This window comes from Phalacrocorax aristotelis, chromosome 3 (assembly GCF_949628215.1).
Source record: "Phalacrocorax aristotelis chromosome 3, bGulAri2.1, whole genome shotgun sequence".
NCBI classification, from domain to species: domain Eukaryota; kingdom Metazoa; phylum Chordata; class Aves; order Suliformes; family Phalacrocoracidae; genus Phalacrocorax; species Phalacrocorax aristotelis.
Genome location: NC_134278.1, coordinates 37,159,878 through 37,184,502, shown reverse-complemented (window position 1 = coordinate 37,184,502; position 24,625 = coordinate 37,159,878). Strand labels below are relative to the sequence as shown.

At 41.7% G+C, this 24,625-nt stretch overlaps 1 protein-coding gene across 1 annotated transcript in view; it reads left to right on the top strand.

Annotated features, from left to right (window-relative positions):
• Nucleotides 1–3,847: 3,847 nt before the first annotated feature.
• Nucleotides 3,848–24,625, top strand: part of ELOVL4 (ELOVL fatty acid elongase 4) — a 31,821-nt gene continuing 11,043 nt past the window's right edge. Inside the window, exons 1-2 of the mRNA XM_075087146.1 lie at nt 3,848–4,338; nt 21,580–21,767. Coding sequence (XP_074943247.1) covers nt 4,227–4,338; nt 21,580–21,767 — 300 coding nt within the window. The 5' untranslated portion in view covers nt 3,848–4,226. The remainder of the gene's footprint in view (nt 4,339–21,579; nt 21,768–24,625) is intronic.

The following is a 24,625-nucleotide window of genomic DNA, read 5'->3' as shown; positions in this document are numbered from 1 at the left end:
TGAAAGACACATTGTTGGTTTTAATGTTATTATTTTTTAAAAATTATGGTTGTTTGAAAACAGCCTCTTTTAAGCATGTATAGAATAAAGCTGCCTTAAACCTGCCCCCGTACTGAAGAGGATAGCAGTTGTACTATTGCATATGCATACACTTAAACCTGCATTTGTTGATTCAAAGATAAGACAAGCTTTTTTTGGCACAGTTAGCAGTCTTTATAAGGCATATAAAGCATATCTGCTAGAAAGCTTCAATGACAGGCTGTGCAAGAACATCCCATACCCTGCAAATTGATGTGCTGATTTATCATTTTCCCTCTTAAAACATTGATGGAATCAAATGAAAAAATATGATCATTCAATAGTTAAAGTAATTAAAGCACGTACATTTCTAAAGTTAAGATCTTCTGCACAATTTTAATTTGGTCATGCTTAGCGCAAGTAATACTTTGTACGCCCTCTTTACCGGTAAGTGAATAGGTTGTCCTTTACTACATGGTGTAACATTTAGATCTTCTGTCAAATGCATTGATTCAAGCACTTCTATGATTTTCCACCAGGAAAGTGCCTGGTTGTTGTGATTCTCTTTGTAGCTAAGCACAGTTCTTTTACTGCTGTTTTTATCTTGTGGTGAGCTGTCTGGAGGGATCACTGGCGGCAACATACAAAGCTCCAACTGCTTTCTTCCTAGTACGCTTCATAGCTATTATCCAGCATACCTGTATTTCACTTTCCCCTTACAACAATCTCATTGCTAACCTGAAGCAAAACCCAAGAGGGAATACTTTCAATTAGTGCAGAAGCATCTGCTCATTCATCAAACATTACAGTAGAATATGCTTCATTGAAATTAATGCATAAATGCTCTTTCACGTGCATTATTAAATGCACTCATCACCTGGACTTTGTAATGTTCTGCTATTTATTTGTGTCACAAATAGGCAGAAAATGGCTTGAAATAGTTCTGAAATTAGATATCTAATTGGTTTTTTTTACAAAAAGTTCTGGAAGGAATACAAATGGTTTGTATCTCAGAGTATAAGCAAACCTGGCATGAGATCTGGGAGGAGACCTTCCTTGGGCCAGGCTGTCCCACAACTTCCTGTTACCTTCTGCGCCTTTCCTGAAGCATGCAGGCATGCCTGCTGCCAGCACAAGCACCCTGGAGCACTGGACAAATGGCTGGAACACAGCTGGGAATTAGTGTGCACCGCTGGGGTCAGCTGCCACAGGCTCACCTTTCCAAGATTAAATTTGCCCATCTGAGATGTTCAGGTTTTAGGAAGGTGTAGATTACCAAGTAGAAGATAACAACACTGGCTAATTAATGATATCAAAAATTCATCTTTTTCTGACTACCATGCTGCAGATTTCCTCAGAGGCTGCTTCAATTCTATGTCCTTGGATACCTTCCTCCTTCTGCTCTCTTTAAGTAGAAGATACGGGTCGCAGCTGCCTTAGAACCAGCACATCCTGCTGGGTGCACAAATGTAGGAAACTGGCTGGGATGTGTTTGGAAGCCCTCAGACACAGACCTAATTTTAAAACCATCTCCACATGCTCACAGGCTGAATGTTAAACGAATGAGAAGAGTTTGTCATAAACTTAATCACATTTTCTAAAGCCAATGTCAATTCTCGAAGCACAGAAGAAGATACCCTGGTTAGCTTGTTCATCTTCTCCCTGTTGGTTGTAGCTCTTCTCAAGACTTAATTGCTCTGGAAAATTATCTATGTTCAATCATATTGCCAATATAAAGGAATTAACTGCAATCACGGAAAAGTCATCTAATCTGAAACAGATGAAACAGTAAACTGGATTGTGTAAATATTTTATAAACAATAATTATCAGTGTCGATTGTGCAAAAAAGACTTCCATGGAATAAATAAAGAATCATTTTAATAAAGAAGCAAGTATATCTAGGGCATAATATAATTAATAATTACTATGAATATGTATTAATATTGCTAATATGTCTTATTCCTTTTTGTTCTTGGGTAGGCTGTGGATCTTTACTCCTTGTATTGGTGGCACTCTGCTTAGTCCACATCTTGCCTGACATCAGGGACAGCAGGGGATTGCTATCCTTTGCCATGTTGATTCATTCCTTAGCCCATTCAGTTTCAAACACATGGCCAAGGCCAATGGCCATATACCAAACTGAGGATTATGACTCATTCTTCTGGTTTCCTTTTGATTTAAATTATAATGTTAAACGAGAGTTCTGAAGCTGTGCTTTAGACAATGCCAAACACACATCAAGGTTCTAACTGCCCAATGATCCGCTGCAGTGGTTTCACCTGAAGGAGGCACAGGAACCACAGCTAACGCTACACTGTCTGCCTGCACCTGGGGAAACATGTTGGTGTTCTCTGTGCCCTACCCAGTGACAGATCCATTTCAGAGCTCTCACCGGACCTCCTGCCACAATCAGCGCCATCAAAATAAAATGTAATTCAAGTCAGTGCGATTCATGCAGAGTTTTGGTTGACTCTTCTCATATGAGAGAAGTAGCAGGTGTCCATACATCAGCATGCGGTAACCTTGCTTCGGCTCAGACTTTCAGGCAGCATTGGGATAAGCTGGACTGCCCCGTCCATCCAGGCCTCCAGGAGCTGACAAAGCTCCCATAGCTCCTTTTCCCAGTGCAGGTGATCCCTACTCCCAAACACCTGCTGGTTTCCAAGCTCCAGGCTCGTGGTGGAGTTACTAGCGATGGCCAGTGTGCCTCTCCCATCCATAGGGCTGGGACTGCAGCAGCCAGAGTGGTCCAGGAGCTGAACGGAGGGTGACTCACCCAGGAGGACGAGCGCAAGCTGTGCTCGCCAAGACCAAGTCACAACGAGCGACACAAGTGCTGGTGCACAGGGGAGGGAGAGGTACATACCGTCTGATCTGCTGTCTGCCAGGAGGAAAGCTCGCAATTTGGTTGCAGCAGCTCCTCTCCTGTCCCTCAGTGGGGAAACCAATCCTGAGGGTGTCTTGCAGCCATCCACACTATGCAGATCGCGGGAGAGGGAAGGAAAGAGACAAGCTGGCAGGAGAAGATAAGAGGCGAAGGGTGTGAGGAGCAGCTGGTGCACCACACCAGGCAGAGGGTTTGCTGGGGTTGAAACATAGGGTGCAGAATGGGCAAACTGGGGCTGCACCTGGAGCCCTGCTGGCCTTTGCCACGGAGGCTCCTTCCCCTGGAGCGCTCAGCAATGGTGCAGGCAGGCAAACCTCCCTGTGCCCTGCAGTGACCATAAAGGCTGTGGTCCAGGAGATGGAGGGGAGAGCATGCGACATCCACCTCGGTGGCAGCTGGAGGAGGCTGGGCAAGTTGATGGTCAGGGAACGGCCACTCATCACTCCGGTGGAGCAGGGACATAGTGAGATCCCGTTGTGATTGCTGGTTTTATCGGTCCTGGGAGGGGAAGGGATTTTAGCAGAGACTTTGTGATATGGCCAGCTGAAAAGCCGACATGGAGACCGCAGTGGGAATGGCTTGAGGTAAAGTACGTGCCGGTCTTGAGGGTGCCTCAGCCTGTCTGTCAAGGGGGAGCAAGAGGGGAAGGAGAGAGGAAGAAAAATCCGAACTGCTAAAAAGAGAAAAGGAAGAAAGGAAATAAAAGTCGACTGAAATATTTATTCCCTCATCTAGTGAAACCATAGCTATTAAAAAAAAAAAAAAAAAAAGCAAGTTACATTAACAAGAGCCTCTTTTCCACCCCGGACGCCCACTGAGGGAAGAGAAGGGTACCCAGGGGAGTGCCCGGGATCCCCCGCACCTGCTCCCGCCGCGCTCCCCTCAGCCGGGAAGAGGCCGGGCTCCCGCACTGCGCCTGCGCGCCCGGGCCGCGCCGGGCCGGGACCCCGCGGGCAGCCCGCCGGCGGGCACGTGACGCCGCCGCACCGCACCGCGCCGCCCCGCAGCACCGCACCGTAACACCGCACCGCGCCGCCGACGGTGCTGCGGAGCCGCGGCCGCCGCGCCGGCACACACACCCCGCTCCTTCCTTCCCTCCGCACCCGCCTCCGCCTCCTCGCCCTCCTCCCTGCCCGCGGGGCACGGGAGCCGGTGACGGGAGCGAGGCGGAGTCTGGAGGGAAGATACCGAGAGATAGAGATTTAAATCACATCCCCGGCTGTAGAAGGGCAGCAGCAGCAGCAGCCCCGGCGCAGAGGTACGGACGCACGCGCCGAGACAGGTCTGCCGGCTCAGCCGCCGCTGCTGCTGCTGCTCACCATGGGTGCCGCTGCCGCCGCCGCCGCCGCCGAGCCCCCCCGCGCCATGGGCCTGGTGTCCAGCGTGGTGAACGACACCCTCGAGTTCTACCGCTGGACCTGGAGCATCCGAGGTAACGCGTCAGGGCGGCTCCCGGCCCCGCCGGCAAGCCGGGTGTCCCCCGGCCGCCATCGCCGCGCCCGCCGCCCCCCGCCCGCTGTCACTGAGGCCGTTCAAAATGGCTCCGTCTCCCGGGAGACGCGCCGAGGGGGCGGACAGCCCTGGGCCTGGGTCCTCGGGCCTGGCGGCCCCTCCGCACCCGCTTCTCCTCCTCCTCCTCCTCCTCCCGGGTGTACTGGGGTGCTTTGTTTGTTTATCTCTCTTAATCCCGTGCAACGGCCCGGGGCGCGCGGGGCATCGTTTCGTGGCAAGGTGAGGGTGTCCCCCGGGCTGGACGTAGCAAAACCCGCTTCCCGGAGCCGTCGTTCCTCAGGTTCCCTCTGGCCGCAGCGTGCTTTGGGGTGGTCACACGGGAATCTGGTGTCGGAGGTAAGCGAGGCCCTCCGGTGATCCCGCCGTGATCCCTCTGTGATCCCTCCGGCGGCCTTTGGCGTCTGCGGCAGGTGGGAGCCCTGCGACAGCATCGCATGGAGTTCGCCAAACTAAATGAGGAAATGATTGTTACTGTCAACGCAGAAGCTTTCCGTGTTCTCTTAAGCGTGTTTGGGTTGGTTCTGCTGTTTGCCGTTTTCAATATGCTCCATTTTTGTTTTGGCACCCCGTGACTGCAATGTGGAAGATGCTGAAGGAAGAGAAAATGTCTTGGAATATGGAGAAGTATGAAAAAAAGCAGCTTTCAGTGCTGGGACAGCAAATGAGATGGTAACTTGCTACAGTGGCCGGTAGCTATGGAAGTATTGGTCAGCGTGAAAGGCCCTCTCTTGTTGGTCAAATTAAATGAGCAGGGTAGAGTCGCAGCTTTCACAGTTGCTATCGTGAGTAGCCTTGGGCATTTGGCAGAAGAAATCACTTCTCTGGATGTTTTCTTCAGTTTTTTTTTTTAGTTGTCCGCACAGTGATGAGGTCAAGGCTATTTTGATTTAAACCTAGAAATACATGGAGCAAAGCTCTGGAGGGAACGCGACTACGGACGTATTTTGTGGCAGCATGATAAGTGAGAATGTGGGGCCTTCGTTATGGACGGGCAGCTCACTACTGCATCAGCAGTCTGTTCTTTTCCGCCCCCCTCCCTTCTGCCATCTGTCAGATAATAAATTAATCTTATGTTATAGATGGAGGGAGCCCACTTTTTTTCACAATTTGCCTTCCCGGCCTATCTTCTGGTTTTTGCCATATATTAAAATTTAGGCCTGTGTGCATTTTTTTCTTCTGTATTTAAAACCTGCTAGAATATGAGATCAAATAAAAATGCTTGCAGCAGCACTGCATTGTAATCTACCAGCGTTTGCTCTCTTTCTCTGCCTCTTGCAACACAATTGTTCATAGACTGCCAGGTAGTGCATGAAAGAGATGCTGTTCTAGCCAATCAGTAGCATTTTCTGATGGATATAAAACTGGATGTGGCTACAAAGTTGATACCCTTATGGATTACTTTATTTGTGTGCAAAAAGATTTCAACTTCTAATAGATTTCCTCAGCCTCAAGCATGTTATTTAACTCTGCATATGGACCCCTTTTGTTATAAGCAAAAAGGATCCGGGGGAGGGAAGGATGGATGAAAAGGGTAGTTTATGTAATGAATGTAAAGATAAGTAACTTACATTAATACTACATATAGGGGAAACTTTTCTTTCTTCCTCCTGCTGCTTTGAAGAATCTTAAGCAGTAGTAGGTTGACGTGGTGACATCTGAAATATGCTTACATCTTTTACTAATTTACTAATGCAAATTTTAAATTATTGCTCTAAGTTCAGAAGTGCGGGTGGAGAGTTTCTTGTTCAGATTCTGGATTTCATCAGCTTCCTGCAAGGATAGTTTTGGACACAGCCTAAGTTACATCAAAAGCATGTTACTGTTCTTATTTATACCCAGTAGTATCTAAAACAAGGTCCTCCAGTAGTTTATACAGTCAGGTATGGATATGTGAAACATGTAATATCATACAACGCAGTTACAAGGTAGCTCTGGATCAGAAAGTGTCATTTATGAGGAGGCAATGCTGTATTGCTATTTAATGAAATTGTATCTTAATGCTCTAAGTTCTGCTTAAGTACCTGCTCAGTTTGCTGCTTTTCTGCATGTGTCTTCTTTCAGAAAAAAATAATAGCCTCAATTTGCTGTCTCTGAGTGCATATACGTTAAAATCATGAATTCAGCACTGTTGTGTGAATTCATGCAATTCACCTTTGTGGCAAGAACTATGGCAATGATGTTGCTCAACAGAAAATACAAATTATGGCATGCAAGACCATTGCCTAATGTTCAATATCATTAAATAAAAAACTATACCACGCAGCAAAGTTGCTCAACAAATGATGCTATGCAATAGCATTACACAATAAATCACACTGAAACACTACTACACAGCAAAATTACACAATGAAATATGAAGAAATTTTATTCCCACTACTACTCCTACACAAAATCTTCTCATTCGTGTAAAACCAAATTTGCTTATTCTCTCCAGTTTTTGCTTCCATTTTCTGTTGGACACCCAAGTCTGTCTTTAGCCCTGTTCTTAGTATTTGGCGGGATTGTCCTGCCAGCAGGTGATTTCTAAAGCTGCACCAGACTCCTGTGATGAAACTTGTGTAGAACTGTGCCAGAATGTCCCACTGAGTCTTGTGCTGCTTCGGTTTTGTGCGGTAAAGATTTGGTCTTTTTCCTCCCCTGCTCTGTGCTATTTAAAAGGCAACTGACCTTTTCTGAAGCCAAAAAGAACACCAAAAGATCAAGTATATGATAAACCTAACTGGATTTTTTTTTAAATAACGTCGCAAATTTTTTTTAGCGTTGTGTGCTCTCTAAAGCTATCTGTTTGTGGGTTTGCTGTGGCGTTTGTTTTTCGTTTGTTTTCTAAATCTTGCATTTCAGAATAATAACAGTATTCTGTGACTTCTTCCCCATAAATATTATCAAATACATTTTCAGCCTTAGCATAATGTTTCTCCTTGCAAATCTGTTTAAATACTTCTTTTTCTTTCCTCTCCTTCCTTGACTATCTTCTTAGACACCTTTCACGAAAGCCTAACATCCATTGTAACCATATATTCACCTGAAAAGGCTGAAGGAGATCATTTAGGAAGCCATAAAATTCACGGAGAGGTAGAAAGGACAAAGACATGGTCTTAGCAGTCATCAGGAGAAAAAAAAAAAAGGTGGTCAGTGGGACAGTTACTATCAGGAAAGATGATCTAGGAATTTCATGCCATTACTTCTGTAAGGACATGGGGCTGGTAAGATGTAATAGGTAGGGTAGGGCAGGGCTTCCTTCTTTCTCTCAGCTCAGGTAGCTGGTTGGGTTTGGAACTGCCAGGAAGGATTAAGGGTATGATTAGATGACTGAGCAAGTGACTTAAAGGGAGGTTCCAGGCTGAGTCTAGGGGAACTATTAAGATGAATAACTCAGGACACAATCCAGGAAAGAAGAATGTGGAAATCTCAAGGCATGGGTGAAGAGACCATTGGCAGTTGGAGAGGGGGAGTAGGAGACTGTGTCTTGAAAAGGAGATTTGTGAAACCTTCTGTCAAAAAGATTTATTTTAGAGGGACTAGTTAATTTTAATTTTAATGTATTGAGCAAAAGGATGGAAGGTTTTTACCAACTTTGGGTGAGAATGGTTGTTCCTGGAGCTCAAAGTTAAAAGAAGGCAGGGCCACCCCAGGCCACGTGGGACTGCTTTGGAACAGCAACTATTTAGAGCTGTTGCAGTTAATAAGATTACAGACTTTTTCCATCAGGAGGAAAGGAGAGAGGAGAAAGATGCAAACTTTCACTTTAGTGGTAGTCTTGTAATAGCATCTTGTTCCGGAACAGTATCAATTGTAGCTTTTGTTGGTTATGTCGGACGTGTAAGGCAGTGAGGATGGGAAACATGAGAAACTTACTGCTGCTTGCCTTAAAAGTGATCAGGTGGCACAGCCTCTGTGGGAACTCAAATTGCCTTGAAAACTTTTTCCAGGAAGATCTTGGGACTAAGTTAAGAATGCTCAGGAAGTTCAGGTTCAGTTTCTTTTTCAGTCCAGGGAACAGAACTGGAAGAAAACACGTTTATTCTTCTCATTCCCTTGTTCTTTTCCCCATGCAGAAAACAAATATGGCCAAAGGATCCTGAATGTTTATGCTTGAGGAAGGTTCATGGGGGTGGTTAGCAGAACAGTCTGAGTGCGCGTAGTACTTTATTGTATTTGAGGGTTTGTGCCAAAGCTGGAGACAAGTTAGAATCACCATGAAAGTTCTTCAGAGGGTGACGATGGGGAGAGAGAACAAAGGGTGAGATGGAGGCTCATGAGGCCTGTTTCACAGAAACAAAGCAGAATGTATTTCTAAGCTTTTGGGGAGCTGGCTGAGCATCAGACTCGGTGATTTGACATGAATCTTGTCTTGCAGATACGATTTCCTTCTCAAGGGAACAGTTTTTTCGATCTGTGACCATGACTATGTAAAACACAAGGATTAGACAGGAGGAAACACACCAGAAACTGGAGAGGCTAGTGTAATTGGGTTTGGCTGTCTTGTGGCAGAAACACAAAGAAAAGCCTGTGGCAGAAGCAGGACTTGGAGAAATTGATTAAAGAAGTAAAGAATGTTAAAGGCTAGATTATGTGAGTCTACTGTCAACCAAACTGAGCAATAGGAGCATCCCAGTTTACTTGATCCGTTTCATTAAGCATCACATTTAACTGCCTGTCAGTGGAGGGAGGGACTTTATTATTGAAGAAAAAACAGCTGTAGATATTGAAGACAATTTGCTGAGTATTTGAGGGAAATTCCACCCATGTTTCATCACCAGGAGGTTTTATCAGGTTGCAGAACTCAAACGACAGATAATCAGAACAAACCAGATACCAAGCACTTTTGGAAACAGAAACATCATTCAGAAAAGTACATTACTGAAGTAGAAATGTCTGCTTAGAGATTTTGGATCGCCAGGCTTCAAGAACTCAAGCCTGAAGGAAGAGCCTGAAAGAAAGCTGACACTGTGGATGAGGATCTGAGTTATGAGTGGAACACCCCTTTCCTAAAATGAAGGAGGAAGAGTTGTAGGTGATCACCTGCAACTCTCAGCTCCAGCAAAGAGGTGAAACAGAAAAAAGCCTTCAAAGAGCACCAGCAAGAATGTGATACAAACTTCTGTTTGAGCGCTCATCAGCATATTCCAGAAGCAAAAGGAAAGGAGATGTTTGGACAAAATGGCAAGAAAGTAACTGACCTTCTGAAAATTCCTTTTAAGGCTGTGTAGAGAGCATGTCTTGAAATCCCTGGAGGAAATAGGATGTTACGAATACCCTTAAAGCAGATTCCATGGAAAAAGGCTGGAAAATGGCTTTGTACAAAATGACCAAGCTGATTGCATGACCTTAGTTCCTACTGCAGAAGGCCAGATGACTGGATGTTTAAAATCACAGCACACTATAAATTACTGTTGTGGAGTTCTTGGTGGATCATATTTCTTAGCTGAGGCTGCATGCCACTAGTGAGGTGCAAATTGGCACGTGGTCCTGGAACCACATACTGCAATGAGAGGGGAAGAATTCTTGAGCAGTTGAAATACCTGTGGCATGAAGGAGATGCATTCATCCTGGGGGCTGCACTGGTTACATAAATCGATTGAGCATGGTGGTTGAACTGTTGTTCATAGGTAGCTGTCTTTAGTTGGAGAAACTTGACTAGAGGTTGATCATGGTAGTCATTCTGTATTTATGCTGTGCTTGGGGTGAAGAGGCGTGTAGCAGGGCTATGGTTATAGCTATGGAAGACCAGAAGAGGTTGAATTCAAGGTAGCTATGCTATACTATCCTGTGCAACCAGGAAAGCTTGTCGAAGGCTGCATGAGGACAGTTAGTAGAGGAAGGTGTAGGAACAGGTTTTAGTTCCTTTTAAGGTCTTGTAGACCAGAAGCCATGAGGAATGGGTGAGGCAAGACTCCACTTTTTCCTCTGCCAGTCCAGACGTGTTTTTGGAGTTACTCGATTCACATGGAAAGGATTAAGGGAGCACTTAGGTGAAAGGTGAATGAATGAAAAGGTTCCAAGTGGATGCAGAGAGAACTTTGGGAGGAAGAATATGCTAGGATGCAAGGCTGGGAAGGGGAAAGGGCCATGGTGTTTAAAGAGGTTTTTTGAGGTAAGGCAAATGGGGCTAAACAAGAATGGCCTGAAAAACTGGGGCTAAATGAGAGTTCTTTTAGCTAAGCAGAATTGGCCATGAAAAGAATCAGAGCTTTGGCTTTTAAAGAGTGTTGGTATGAGTGAAGTGCGCCTGGAGCACAGAAGTTAGGACACTGTTTTTAGGGGCAGATCTGATCCACAAGGTTGGACTTCTCTGACTAGTAAACTGTTATACGACAGGGCTTTGCTTTCTCAGGCTGTATTTGAAAACAAAAGTTGAAGCTACCATCACATCTCATAAGGAACTCTTGTGTGTGGGACTATCTGACTGACGTCTCCTTTAGGAAGATATAGATGGGGGATACATAGTTTCCTGATCTTGTTTAGGTGGCAAGTGGGTAAAACTGTGCTCGGTTCTGTCAAGAGTCAAGTGCTTCTGAGCATATGGACTTCAAGGTCTTGTGGCATTTTAAGGACATAAATGGAGGCAGCTCTGAAATTCAGGTCTGCCAAGACTTAGGTGTCAGCTCTGCGGGCATTTTCAGGACTGCACCCTAGGCTGGAGGTAAAGCAATAAGTAGCTCCAAGGCAAGCCTAAAGATGAATTGAGTGCAACGTGTTTCATATTAACCCCATTGTGTGTGCCTGGATCTCAAGATAAACATGAGTTAGATTACATTTCTGTCATGGAAGGTGAGGGGGAATAAGCTACCTCAATTTGGCTTGCATTTGATGCAAGATAATGACATGCCTGTGGGTATTAACTGCTCTTGGTTGTGTCAGGTTAACTCACTTACGTGCCTGCAACTCAACTCCTTTCTTTATGTACCTGAATAATTTCAGTGGTTTGATCATTAACTCTGCCCCGGAGTGTTCTCTCTCTCTGTGCGGCATTGTGCCTGCTTGTACCATGAGATTCTTCCCTAGCTTCACTCCATCCATCCACCTCCCACATGTACTCCTCTGTTTCAGCATGATGATAGACTCTTGACTATTTGCTTTGTTTCTGCCATATTTTCCTATTCCTTTTATCTCTTTATGCAGTATTGCAAAAGTGGATTCTTCTAGCTCTTGTATACGTTATGCTTCAGTTTGCATGCTTGACCATGGTGTTTTTCTTTTTTTTTTTTTAATCTGCTTATTGATATTATCTCCTTCTTTCCATCTCCCAGTTACAGCAAATATAAGAGATTGTTTTATTGCTTTCTAAATGCTCACAGAATGTTGCCGGAAGAAGGGAGTTTATAACCCATGTCTTTCACTTTTTCTGTTGAGCCAGTAAATTTCATCTCTCTAGCCAAGATTTCATGTCCTTCTATTCCTAGAGCATCATTGTAACATCTTGTTTTTAAATGGTTTAAGATACTGTAATTGAAAAAAATGAAACACAGGTGCTAAATTGAATAGCTGGGCTGTAAATAGAAGACTTCATAACTGTATTTTCTGAATTTACATTTAATATTTAGTGGTTTACCAGGAACATATGTGCCCAATAGAAATACTTACACATAGATTACTCCAAAATACTTTCATACTTAGGTCACATTTTCTTCTACTCTGTCTAATCTCGGTTTCAGTGATCCATGAATTTTTGATCAAGAGTGAGAAACTGTATTGCAGAAGCCATTAGAGAAGCTTAGATTTAGGGGCCATATGCTACCATAAAAGCTAACACAACTGTAGAACAGAAGAGACTTAGTTGTAGCAGTCATTTGGGTATGGCATTATTTAGCGGAGAGTTACCAAGACGATTGGGGGCTGGAGCATCTCCCTTATGAGGAAAGGCTGAGAGACCTGGGTTTGTTCAGCCTGGAGAAGAGAAGACTGAGGGGGGATCTCATCAATACCTATACATATCTAAAGGGTGGGTCAGGACGATGGGACTAGGCTCTTTCCAGTGGTGCCCAATGACAGGACAAGGGGCAATGGGCACAAGCTGGAACACAGGAAGTTCCAGCTAAACATGAGAAAAAACTCCTTTCCTGTGAGGGCAACAGAGCAGTGGCACAGGCTGCCCAGGGAGGCTGTGGAGTCCCTTCCCTGGAGACATGCAAACCCCGCCTGGATGCGTTCCTGTGCTCCCTGCTCTAGGTGTGCCTGCTCAAGCAGGGGGGTTGGGCAAGACGATCTCTAGAGGTCCCTTCCAATGCCTACTATTCTGTGATTCTGTGAAAGATTCAGACACTGATCATTCTCTGGTCATCTTTGGGTATAAGAATATTTTCTCATTAAGTTAATGTTTTGAAAATCAGCATTTCAAAATCAGTCTCTTTTTTAATCTGGTTCCTGTCCCTCCCGTCCCCTGTGTCGTGTGTGTGTGTGTCCCCCCCGATTTGTCATTTTTGCTGATGTTGAAGGCATGTTGAAAAGATAAGTTCGAAATGTTTTCAGTGTTGTTTTTCTTTGGAGGCTTTGACTGGTGCACTTGTGTTAGGCTAACAGAAGACCTAATGTACCTCACAACTGTAAATTTTGCTTCTGCCCCTGAACTTTGAAGATAAGAGCTAATATATTTCAATAACTCCTTTGGCAGTTTTTACTCAAAACAGAATTCCCACCTCATTCATCCTCTGTAAAACCAAATTGATGACCAGCATCCTCATGCTGATACAAACAGAAAAAATGGGTAGTTTATCAGAGAGCTTTCTGTGCAAGCTCCTTGCAAATGTTCTGTAGCTTTCTGGTGTTACTTTTAGGTAGTTTTAACTTGCTATTGCTGGTTTTCATAAATGTTCAATCACTGCATCAAGATGTCTCTAAACATTCATCTGCAACCCCAAGTCATTCTGTGTTACAAGAGCAGCAACGTAAGATGTGTACATTTCCTGTGTAGTTAAGCACCAGTATCCTTCCGCTGTGTTAGCACATTAGCAAGACATATATCGTTGCTGAACTTACTGTCCCGTGTATGCTGAGTATGTAACACATGTCTCTCTACAGTGGATAAGGTCTTGCAGAGTTATTATTAAACTGCTATTAATAATCCCTCACATTTTTCAAGGATGTTAGCTTCTAACTGAGGGAATCCAATACAAAAATCCATCTGTGGAGAAGATTTATTCTATGATCATCCCCTTTGGCATTTAAAAACCCTGAATCATATTAGATGGGCCAATAGTCTAATCTGTTATTGCAACCTTGAATGTGCATAAATCCTGTGTTTGTATTACTGCTTACTGATACCCCTACAACTATATTCATAGTACCAAAACCCACCACTTCTGTGTGAAGTAATGGCATCTCCAGTCTGAGCTCTCAGAAATACAGGGTTGGCTAAGAATTAAAGTTTCAGTAAAAACACGGTAGAAAGCAAGCTTGCTGAAGTGTGTTTTACACAGCACTTTTATTTCTTTAGAAATACAGAGACATGGGATGGATCGTAGGGTTCTGCAACTAGTTCTTAAAATTACATCCTCTGGGTTGGTTGGGTTGTTTTTGTTTTGTTTTTTTCATCTGTTTTCTTCATCTGTTTACTCTGTAACTTGTAACATTTAAGAAAAGCCATGCAGGTATCACTGCACTGGGAATGCACCTTGCTTCTGTGATGTTTGGAAAAGTAAGATTTTACAAATGAAGAACGTTACGTGCCTCGAGGGCTTACTATCTTGCAAATCTTGTGTAAGCTTCAATGAGGATTATATTTTTACTATTCCTTGAAGCAGAGTGTTTGCACTGATCCTCACAAATAATCGTAAACAATGGAGGAGGTAAATCAAAAATAATTTGAACAAGTAGACTTGAAAATCCTGAGACTTGATGGTGAATTGGCATGGCTCCTGAACTTCGTAACAGTTCTATTATTTTTGTGTCTTGAAACAAGTGTATCCCATAATTGCTGTGTGCAGGCACAAAGACAATATGGTATTAGTGATTGAATTATGGGAGTCCAAGAAGACCAGAATGCTGGATAGAATAATGGGAATATTGGTTAAGATACATCTGATCTTTTTAACAACAAATTGGGATTAGGCATTCCTGTTACTTTAATGGGAGTTTATGAAATACATGTATTACACATGTGTTCATTAGCTGCAGGAGGTGTTATCCCTAGCTGTGTGGTATTTTGATTTTATGTTGCGGTATACAGCTTTAAGGACAACTAAACAGTCAATTGCAATGCCCTGAAATTTAAAACAAAGCCACAGCTGGTTGTGGGCAGTATGTGTTAGTCTTGTCTGTAGTCCTTTTGGTTTTGGGGCAGTCACCTCTCATTTCTCAGTGCAATGGAATTCATCTGCAGCTTCATCTGCAAACTTTTAAGATGTGGGTTTTATTTTTTTATTTTTCAGAGTATATGCTTTCATTATTCATTGTGCTTGAGACTGAATATTTTTTTCTTGTATCTTAGCTTGATGTTTCATAGCTTGTTAAAACAGCAATGCTTTGCAATAAAATTTTGATGTCTCCTCCTCTTGACCCAAAGAAATGAGTTTGTTCTTGGCTAGTTAAACCTTGAGGTTAGACAAAATACGTAACTTGGATATTTCCATTCATTCTTGAAGATCAAAGTAAACATGTTTTCACTGTACAGGTCTGTATTTTAAAGAAAATCATTTGGGTCAGCTATTGTGCTCTTTTGTGCCAGGTTTTGGGAACCTTTTTCCATACAGCATTGTGTGCACGTCACCCTTAGCTTTACCAGTAGCATTCTCACCTCTCCATTTTCTTGCCAGTCATGACCGCCACTGATGCTATGATGTTATTGTGATAATACAGAATTCTTCTGTGAGGGAGGGTGGCAGGGACTTGATTGGTATAATTAATTTTCCCTGTCAAACAGCTGCAAAGCTGATTTAAATGTTTGTGGAGTATCCAAAGAAGAGCCATGAAAATGATTAAAAGATTGGAAAATGTACCTTCAGGTGAACTAAATAAGGTGTTTCTTCAAATAACATAATAATAATAAAAAAAAGGCAGCTAGTGAGTGACCTGACAACTGCTTATAACTTCCCAAATGAGGAGGGGAAAAAAATTGATAAAAGTTGGGCCTTCAGTCTGGCAGAGAGAAGTATCAGGAACTGATTAAAGTTTAATTCTAATTCATTGCATTTAGGGAGCAAATTTATGCATTGGGTCTAATTAACGTTTTACAGCAAGCTGTTTTATGTTCTACTGGGTTCTCTGCCTCTGAAAAGACGTATCGTATAGTAAAATGGGAAATTCTTCTAAGGAAGATTTCTTAGCTAAAACATGCGTTAAGGGAAGTTTCACGGCCTTTGTTTTGTAGATTATCTAGATTGCAATGTTCCTGAGTTAGGTACAGATATCTCTGACCCTGTCAGACTCTTAGAAATATCCATAGTGCCAGAAGACTGCAGACATTGCCAAGTATGATAGGTAAGATAAAGGTGAGAAAGAAGCATAAACTAGCCATTCCTTGTGTACCAGGCCTTTTGCTCTCCTGTCTGCACAATCCCTCTGAGGAGGATATAGGCTTTTTTCTCACTGAAACAGGAGTGAGGCAGTAGGCATGTTATTTTAGTTCATGCACTAGCTTCAGTCCTCTGTCATAGGATTTATCATAAAGAAACTTGATAAACTGAGATAACTGAGGGTTAGAGTGCAATATGTGCAAAGAATAATCAATATCAAGGCAGACAAGTTAATTAAAGCACTGGAGATCTTTAAAAGAGTAATTCATTTTGGGCCGTGTAAACTGCTCTATTAAAACTGTAATGAATAAGTGAATAGAAAATTTTAACTTTTGTAGGTATTCAGTCCAAAGATATATGGCCTCTCAATTTTGACTCTGCAATGGTACTTCTCTTAACAGTCTTCAGTCTCAAGTTGTGCAGCCCATGTAGTTAGTCATGTACTGTTTTAAAGTCTAAGTTTATGGCTTCGGCTGTTGTTCCGTTTGTACGTTCTGAGGTTTTAGTTAGTCAAAGACTGAGCTTTTTTCTTGGAATCTCTACAAACTGGTAAGACTAAATGTACTTTTAAGTGATTCTGATGCGTTACTCTGTTTAGTTTAAAAGCCTAGGGTCTAATCATGTAGATGCTTATTCAAGTGTACTTTCCACTGAGCCAATCTGCAGGGGTTGTATAGGCACAGTGAACCTTATATTCACTTGCAAATATTTACAGGGCTGAGCCAGTATTTCTAATACAAATGCAGAAAGAGAAGTATGTTGTATGGAACATTAATCCATAACCAGAAAGAAGAGGGGGGCACTAAAATACTGCAAAGGAATTTAATGTGAAAGCTTTGTAAATGTTTTAAGGTGCATGATATTATGTTTTCCGTATGTTTTCTTGTATGATACGTGTTTTTGATTTTTGTAATATCCTTCAGTTATAGTGTTAGGGGAGCTAAAAAGATGTGTGAAATTCTTAGATAATTAGAACAGTGTACTTCATAGAGCAATGCCCCAATTAGATAATACTGGTTTGCTTTCCTTATATTGTGGAATCAAAATTTCATTTGTTTAAGGCAACCTTTCTTAAACCTAAGATTGGGCTTTGACAGGACTTCTTGTTAAAATAAGCGGTGTGGTGTGCAGAGAGCTCTCACTGTTGAGAACCACATTTAAACAGTCACCATCATTTCTGCAGTGTCTTTAGAAATGTAATTGGACAGATGGATGTGCTGGATTGGCACTGTAAGTGTCTTTGCGCTGAGAATAGTATCAATAGCTATTAATAACTTTGAAAGGCTCTCCAGATAAATTAGTGAGTAGCGACCTTATAGTTAAGGAATACTTATGTTAAAGTAAAAATAAAGACTTAGTAAGTATTGATTTTGAATCTAATATGAATGTAGGGAATGTATTTTAGCTATGTAATATTTTCTCTAAAACTAATATTAAGAGAAGAGATACTCACCGTTGTTCTGTTTCAGGATTTCTCCTAATGAATGTAGAAGCAACTGTACTATGCATTTGTTTGCTTATTTTTAAAGTTTGTACTTCTTGAGGAAAGAAAAAAAAAGTTGGTCATAGGCTCAGTAATATGCAGGAAATTTAACCATCTAAAATCCTCTCTATTGGAAGGAAATGCTGAACCATATTTAACAGAAGCTTTTGCATATTTAAATACCTACAGTATGTTTCACAGAAGTTTCTTGTGATTTTTGACTCTAGATCACCATCATTGCAGCCCTACTTATTGAAATTCATCTTCATTTGCCTTCGGTATTTCAATACAGGTTAATTATGTCCTCTTTGGACATTACTGGGTGGGATATTCAGTCCTTTTCACTGGTCCTGCTCTTGTTCTTGCTTTGGAAGAAGAAATCAGAGGGGTTTATGTGTGTATTTCCTGTTAATTGCCCCACATAAAGAATTAAATCCTGCAAGGGTCGGTGCCTCACAGCAATTTAAATTATTTTTTATATATATAAAAATAGATATATGTTGTTCTATTTCTTGTCATGTCTTCGCAATGTGCAACTTTAAGATGTTTATACACACTGACAGGAAAGCCGTGGGTATATAAACATTCCTTATTCTTTCCTTACATAACAGTAATTTCCTATCAGGAACATGTTAGCAGATGCCTTATTCTACTCTGGATTCACTTTTATAACTGAGTGCAACTTTAAATGTTTGTTCTAAAACTTTTCCCACCTTACAGAAAAAGCACTGTACTACAGGTTGTGCCATCACAACAGACATTTTATTGGTGATCGAATTAGAATCTGGGTCTTAGGATTTGAAAGACAACAAACGCATTAATCCCCTGAAAGATTCAGTCAGTCTCTGTCAATTCTAATCAGGTAAAGGCATTGGTCATTTTGCATCAAAGTAGTTGGAGGGATTTCTTAATTCAGGGACCTGGCCTTTTTATTTCAAGCCTGTTTCATCTTTCAGGTAATACTGTACCTATTGTGTGTGAAGTACTGCAGGATTCACTAAACTCATGTGTTCCCTTAAGCTATCACAGTTCTCTGTAATTTGCAGAAATCATTTGTGGTCATCAGCACCAGGTAGTAAGTAGGATGCAAAATTATGCTGGTTTTGCTAAAACAGGGTCGGGGGTGGGGTGCAAGGGAGGAGGGTGTTGGAGTAGCTTGGGTGGTTTGTCACTTAAGCAGATGACTTAAGAGAGTGAATTTATCTTGGTTCGAAAGAGGGTATCTGAAAAGAAGTCTGGAACAAGGGTCTGCATATAACTTTGTTTTCTGTGTGCAACATGGACAAGCAGGCTTGCCTGGTAAACCAGAAAACCTGGGAGAGGTCAGGCCCTCAAAATCCCAGTCAGATTCCCTGGGCAGTGTGTTACACGGTCTGTATCAGTAAACTATGCTTTTCTTGCAAATACTTTAAGACTTGTCTCTGAGATGCAGTGGCTCACTGTCCAGAAGCCCTGTGCAGAGGGAAGGTAATAGGCTGAAACCATGATACAGGTATGGAAGTGTAATGGCAGCTGCCCAGGTGCTCTTATGTTGCTGTCAGAGTTAATTAAATACCTCTCTTGGTTTTCTCCAGTTAAGTTCTTCGATTTGTAGTATTTGTAGAAAGCAGGTGAACTGTGCAGAGTGCTGATGAAGCATGAGGCAAAGCTCACTTGCAGCTGAGCTTTCATAAAAGTTATCCCTTTCTCTTTCCTTTCACCCTCTAGTGAATCCTCACTGTCTCCCTCTAGAAATCTCTGTCTTTTGCCACAAAAAGAAATCTGGAATAGGTCATGGTTTCCTGTTTTCAGCAGTGGGTGGTAATGTTCAGCTCCTGGGTAAAAGTAAAATCTACTTCCTTTTTTCACATGTTTCGAATTGTCACTTCAGTATTCAGGATACCATGAAACACTGGGTTAGAAAAATAGAAGACACATTCTCTAGTATGTCCGTACCTCTTTATATTGCTTAGTGCAAGAAGGCTGGGAAAGCAACTGGGTCTCTTGCCTCACCTGCTCTTAACTCTTTGCACACTACAGTGTCTGAAGTGAGACGCAGATTTGTTTAAAACATGTCACACATTGGCTATTCCCAGAGTTGTCCCCTAATTAAGAAGTGACACTTTTCTTCTTGCTTGGTGGAGATGAGTCTTTGCCCATTTTACTTTCTATCAGGTGGATGATGAAGTTCTCCATTTCTCTTGTCTTCTAAATAGTGTTATCTTTTCTTTTTAAATTCAGGTTTGTAGAGCAGTTGCTAAAAGCAAGCAGGAACTAAAGCGTAAGGGAGCTAGCAGTGTAATAATTGCAACACAGCACTGTGATTTGAGCTTCAAGAGGTAGCATTCTGTAAGGTCTGGAAATTGGGGCTGTTCCTTTACATCCCAAGACGCTATACTGTACTATAAAGCAATCGTTCTCATGTTTTACAGAGAGTACATTATAATGTAACAGAAGCGTCTGTTCCAGGGACTTGCTGAAAAGTAGGAGGTAACTAACTGTCTTCTCTCACTTTTCTTCTGTTCTGTCTCACTGCCTGTGTTTCTATAGCCAATCTGCGTGTGTTTTTTGTTGCTCCTCCCTGTACTCCTTGCCCTACCTTGCCGTTGTCTTCTGTTGGTGGCTGCGGTCACAAGGCTGACTCCTGTCATTCTGGCAGCATCAGCCTTGCTGGAGGTTTCCATGTATTAGGATGACTTATTTCTTTCGGTATTAACGGCCACAATGGAAGCACCTAAGCTCGTTTGCCTTCTTTTCCACTTCTTTTTAGGCCTCCTAGCATCTTACGTGCAATGTTCAGATCAAGTATTGTTAAATCAGCTGGAAGCAAGAAGAGTCAGTGCCAGGCACACTGTCTTTCTATACCTCACAATATGTGTGGTTTATTAGAAATAGAGGGTCTCATGAAATCTGCTCCTAAAATGAGGTTCTAATTTATGATCTCTAGGGCAACCAAGGAAACGAGAAAGAAGTGGAGGAGGAGAAAAGGCAGTGCTGTTCTGTACTTTCCTCATTGCATCAGAGTTCCTCATTTTGTAGATAAGAAGGGTTTTTTAACTTACCTTCTAGTATGCCTGGGTTCAGGAATTCATTTATGGTATGAGGTTTTTTTTCCCTGTCTTTGGGTTACCATGAAGTAAAACAGTTCTCCGAAAGAAACTTGTCCTCTAGCGAAGTCTGTGAGCAACTGCATTGCTATTTGGGAGTTTGCCCACAAATGACTGAAGGCAGGTGTTTTACATGTCTGAGCTTCCCGAGGAGCCCTGTGTGTGATTTCCATCTGAACTCCCACTGGCCTAAGCATCTGGGAAATAATCCAGGTAGTATCGTAGAGCGGTGCAGTATCTGAAGTATTGATAGTTATGGAATAGTTACCTTTTATGTCTTGCTGTAACTAGAGATGAGCCTTTATATGGGGAGAGAGGGGAAGGAAACACTGAGTAAGGAAGTGTCACTGTAGGCTTTCCCTTATCTCTTCTGCAGCAGAGCCATCTTCTAATCCTAGATGTCACCGGTTCATCAGGCTAAGTGCTTTTTGGGTACAGTTCTAGAACTTAATAAAGCATATTCTGGGCCCTAGAATATGTGTAACTGTGGATCCCGTGAGTGACTGAAGGAGACTGTAAATAAAACTTTTGTTTCCCATATGGCAGCACAGATTACTCTCACTAGAACTATCCCTTTGAACTCTTTTATTTAGTTGTTTTCTAGTAACATTGTTAGTATTCTATCTAGAAACATATGAGACTGACCTACATCAAATAGCAAAGGTACTCGGTTAGCATCATGCAACCTTTATAAAACTAATTGGAGGCTTTTTAGTGCCTAATTTTAAACTAATAAAAGCTATTAATTTTATCAGTATTTTGCCAGATTTCTGTATCTTTCATTTGCAGTGGTGTTGAATATTTGGTTATGTTGCCACTGTAGTCACTGTTCATCATAAACAAAATAGGTTTTGGAGGGATTAGCGGCTTGGGTTCGGGCTCACGTGATTCTGTTTGCTGTATTGTTTAGGACTGTAGAACTGGACAATACAACTTGCATGACATGATGAATCTGTGTGAGGTGATGTGATATAGTGGGTTTTTTTTTAAACTCTTTTCTTTAACCTTCCTAGAAAGAATGAGTGTATTGTGTTTCTACTATGTGATGCAGCTATTCCAGGAGAGAATAATACTTAAAATGATGATGGAATATATTCTGTTCAGACCTTGTTGACTCCTTCTGTTTGCTTCACCCCCCCCAGACAAACGTGTTGATGACTGGCCCTTGATGCAGTCTCCATTTCCAACACTGACTATAAGCACTATTTATCTCCTCACTGTCTGGCTGGGCCCCAAATGGATGAAGACAAGAGAGCCCTTCCAGTTACGTTTCCTGTTGGTTGTTTACAACTTTGGAATGGTTCTACTCAACTTCTTCATTTTCAAAGAGGTGTGTATGCCCTCTTGCAGGAGGGAATTCCTATTTAAGTCTGAGGGTGTCTTCAGATTGTCAAATGAAAATAGTCTTACATATTCATGATGTCTATTGAGGGTGAATGTTTTACACAGACTTTTTAAGCTGAGTTTGCCTTTGATGTGAGTATTTCTGGAGCTAGGTACATTCTGTTTGAGAATAAACTCACTAAATGAGTCTATAGAAAGAATTTGTGTGCTAGCTATTCCTGGTTCTTTTTAGATTTGTTTGTGTAAATACTGGATAGATTAACTAAAATCTGAAGAGATTTAACACTTGTAACTGATTGTTTTTCTTTTTAATAATCCTAAAGGCCATCAGAAGGTACCTTGTTGGAAATTGAACTGTTTGTTGGTGCCTTCAATGCGTTTATTATTTTTAAGAAATTCAGATGTCCCTTGTCTGTAGTGAGGAACAGTATCTCTGTGTAACTTATCTTTCAGAATAAGAATAAGAATAAAAATGAAGTGGACCGTGTCTTTAAATAAAAATAAAAATATAGTCTTCTAATATTTGGTTTGCAACATTCTGAGTGTGTTAATTTTAATAAATTTCAGTGTTGCTGCATTTCTCATTTGTTAGGTTTTCTGTACAGAGGAAATTAATAGTAACAATGCAGTGGATCAGCTCTTTAGCAGTAGCTAAGTGGGATTACTTTAACAGTTTGATAATCATTATTCAAGGATAGCTGTCCAGAATATAGCTGATGCTAGGGAGTAGTTTATGCTGCTGTGACTCATTTGGATTGAGAGTCTTCTTCCTGGAAGACCTGGGATTGTAAATTTGCAAAATCTGTTTCCAAAAGTATGAAAATGAACAGAGCAGTTAAAATTACAGCATTGCCAAACTCTTCTTTTTCTGGCTGGTTTGTTCTGTGCTTTTGTGAGGGAAGCACGGCATATCTGGTGATGATCTACGTACTGACCCTTCCCCATAGCTTCTTTAATAGAATTGTTAACTGATTTCAGCCTTTTTTTTAAGACATGGTTCAGTAAAATTTTAGCCATCACACCTGAGTCGTCATTTTGTCTGAATTGTTTTGTTGTGCTATTCAATTAAGTAATAAAGTACTACAGGTACCACAGAATTTAATACTGACACCCAAGGATAGTTGTGGGAATGGATGAAATCCAATCATCTTGACAGGTTACAACTGAAACTTCTCTGAAATGAATTCTGCAGTGTTTTTGCCATGTCTGTCTTTTTCACTTATTCTTTTAAATTGGTTTGGTTTATCCATAAGCTGAATTATACCAGACTTGTAGTCCATTAATTTTCAAACCTATGTTGCTTATAGGATAACACATGTTTGCATGGCACTTCCAAATCACTGAATTAACATAAAAATGAATGAGACTGCAAATACGCATTTGCTGCTGATAGGCTGAAAGCTCATAATTTTAGACATGGACAGAGGTTCTAGTTTCCTATTCAAATGGTAGGTTGTTATTCAATGGATGTTAAGGCTATGGATATACAACATTTACAGGAAGTGTCTTTTCTTGATCTTAGAGATCGATAGGAGGAAGGTGTTTGAGTTTCAGTGGTTCCCTATAACCAGGCAACTCCTGCTTCAATCTGCATGAGGTTTACAATACCAGTGTGCCACTGTGGTAATTAGCATGAGTAATGTAATTGTTATGGTTAAATGGTACACAGTTTGTATCTGTGAATGGCTGTAAAGTTTCCAGGTATTGCTGAGAACAGACTTGGAATGTGAAATGCCTTTAAATGTTATTTAAATAATCATCCTTATGGCAAGCTATATTGTTCTTCTGTGATAACTTATGTTAAAATGGTACGTCCATAAAGCATTCCTAGGTTGTCTAGTCCAAGATTCCCATACGCTGGACTCAAGGTCAGATTCAAATTAGGAACAGATTTTGCTTAGAACATGCAGAAGACCCAGACACGTAGCCCCCTTTTCACCACAGAGTCTTGAATATCTTGTTCTACTTTGAGGCAGTCTGGTGAAGTCAATTTACTGCCTTTTGCCAAATGAACCTTGGTCAAATTACCTGGTAGGTTGCAGAAGGGATTGGTCAGTTTCTGTAACAGTGCAGACTAAACTGTTCCCTCCACTTCTTTGATATTATCAAAGGTGCTCATGCCTGGACCACACTGGAGAGTAGTGGTGTTACAGCTGTTTGTAAATGGGCTTGGATGATGCAGAAGTAGTTCAGTTTCTTTCTTGGGATCGTTTCTGTAGATAGTTCTTTCACCTCCCTCTTTAACAGACATATGCAGCAAATAAGTCCAGAGTTTCACAAGGGTTTGTATGTTGATCTTGTCTGAATAACACTTGTCTCTGCACCTCTCTGCACTGCTAGGGGTGTATGCAAGTTGTGACACTGAAGTAAACTCAAGTTCAGTCTAAATAAGATGGAAGCGAGGTTAGGGGTAAGGATAGTCAGTGCCTACCTGTGTTTATTTTGGAGAGCTTTTTCTATCACCCTTCTTTACTTTCACAGCTCACAATTTACTGGTTACATTGGCTCCCCTGCTGTCTTTTTTTAATGCTGAAGAGGGTGGGATTGCCTGGCTTTAAACAGTCTTGGATCATAACATCTGTGAATGTCAACATTAGAAGTATTACTTGAACATTGTACAGCTCTAGGCAAGTGTTCTTCTTTCCAGTGGGAACTTGCTCAAATGTCAAGTTTATCTTCTCCTGTTCAGGTTATAACAATGTGCTTTATCTGGAGTGGCCCTACAGGAGCACTTCATGTGCTTTAGGCTATTTCTGTTGGCGTTAAATGGGGAACTCTTCTTCATCTAGTTTCTCTCAGTATGTTTTATGGGTGCTCAGCATTGGCTATTGAGTTTTTTGTTTG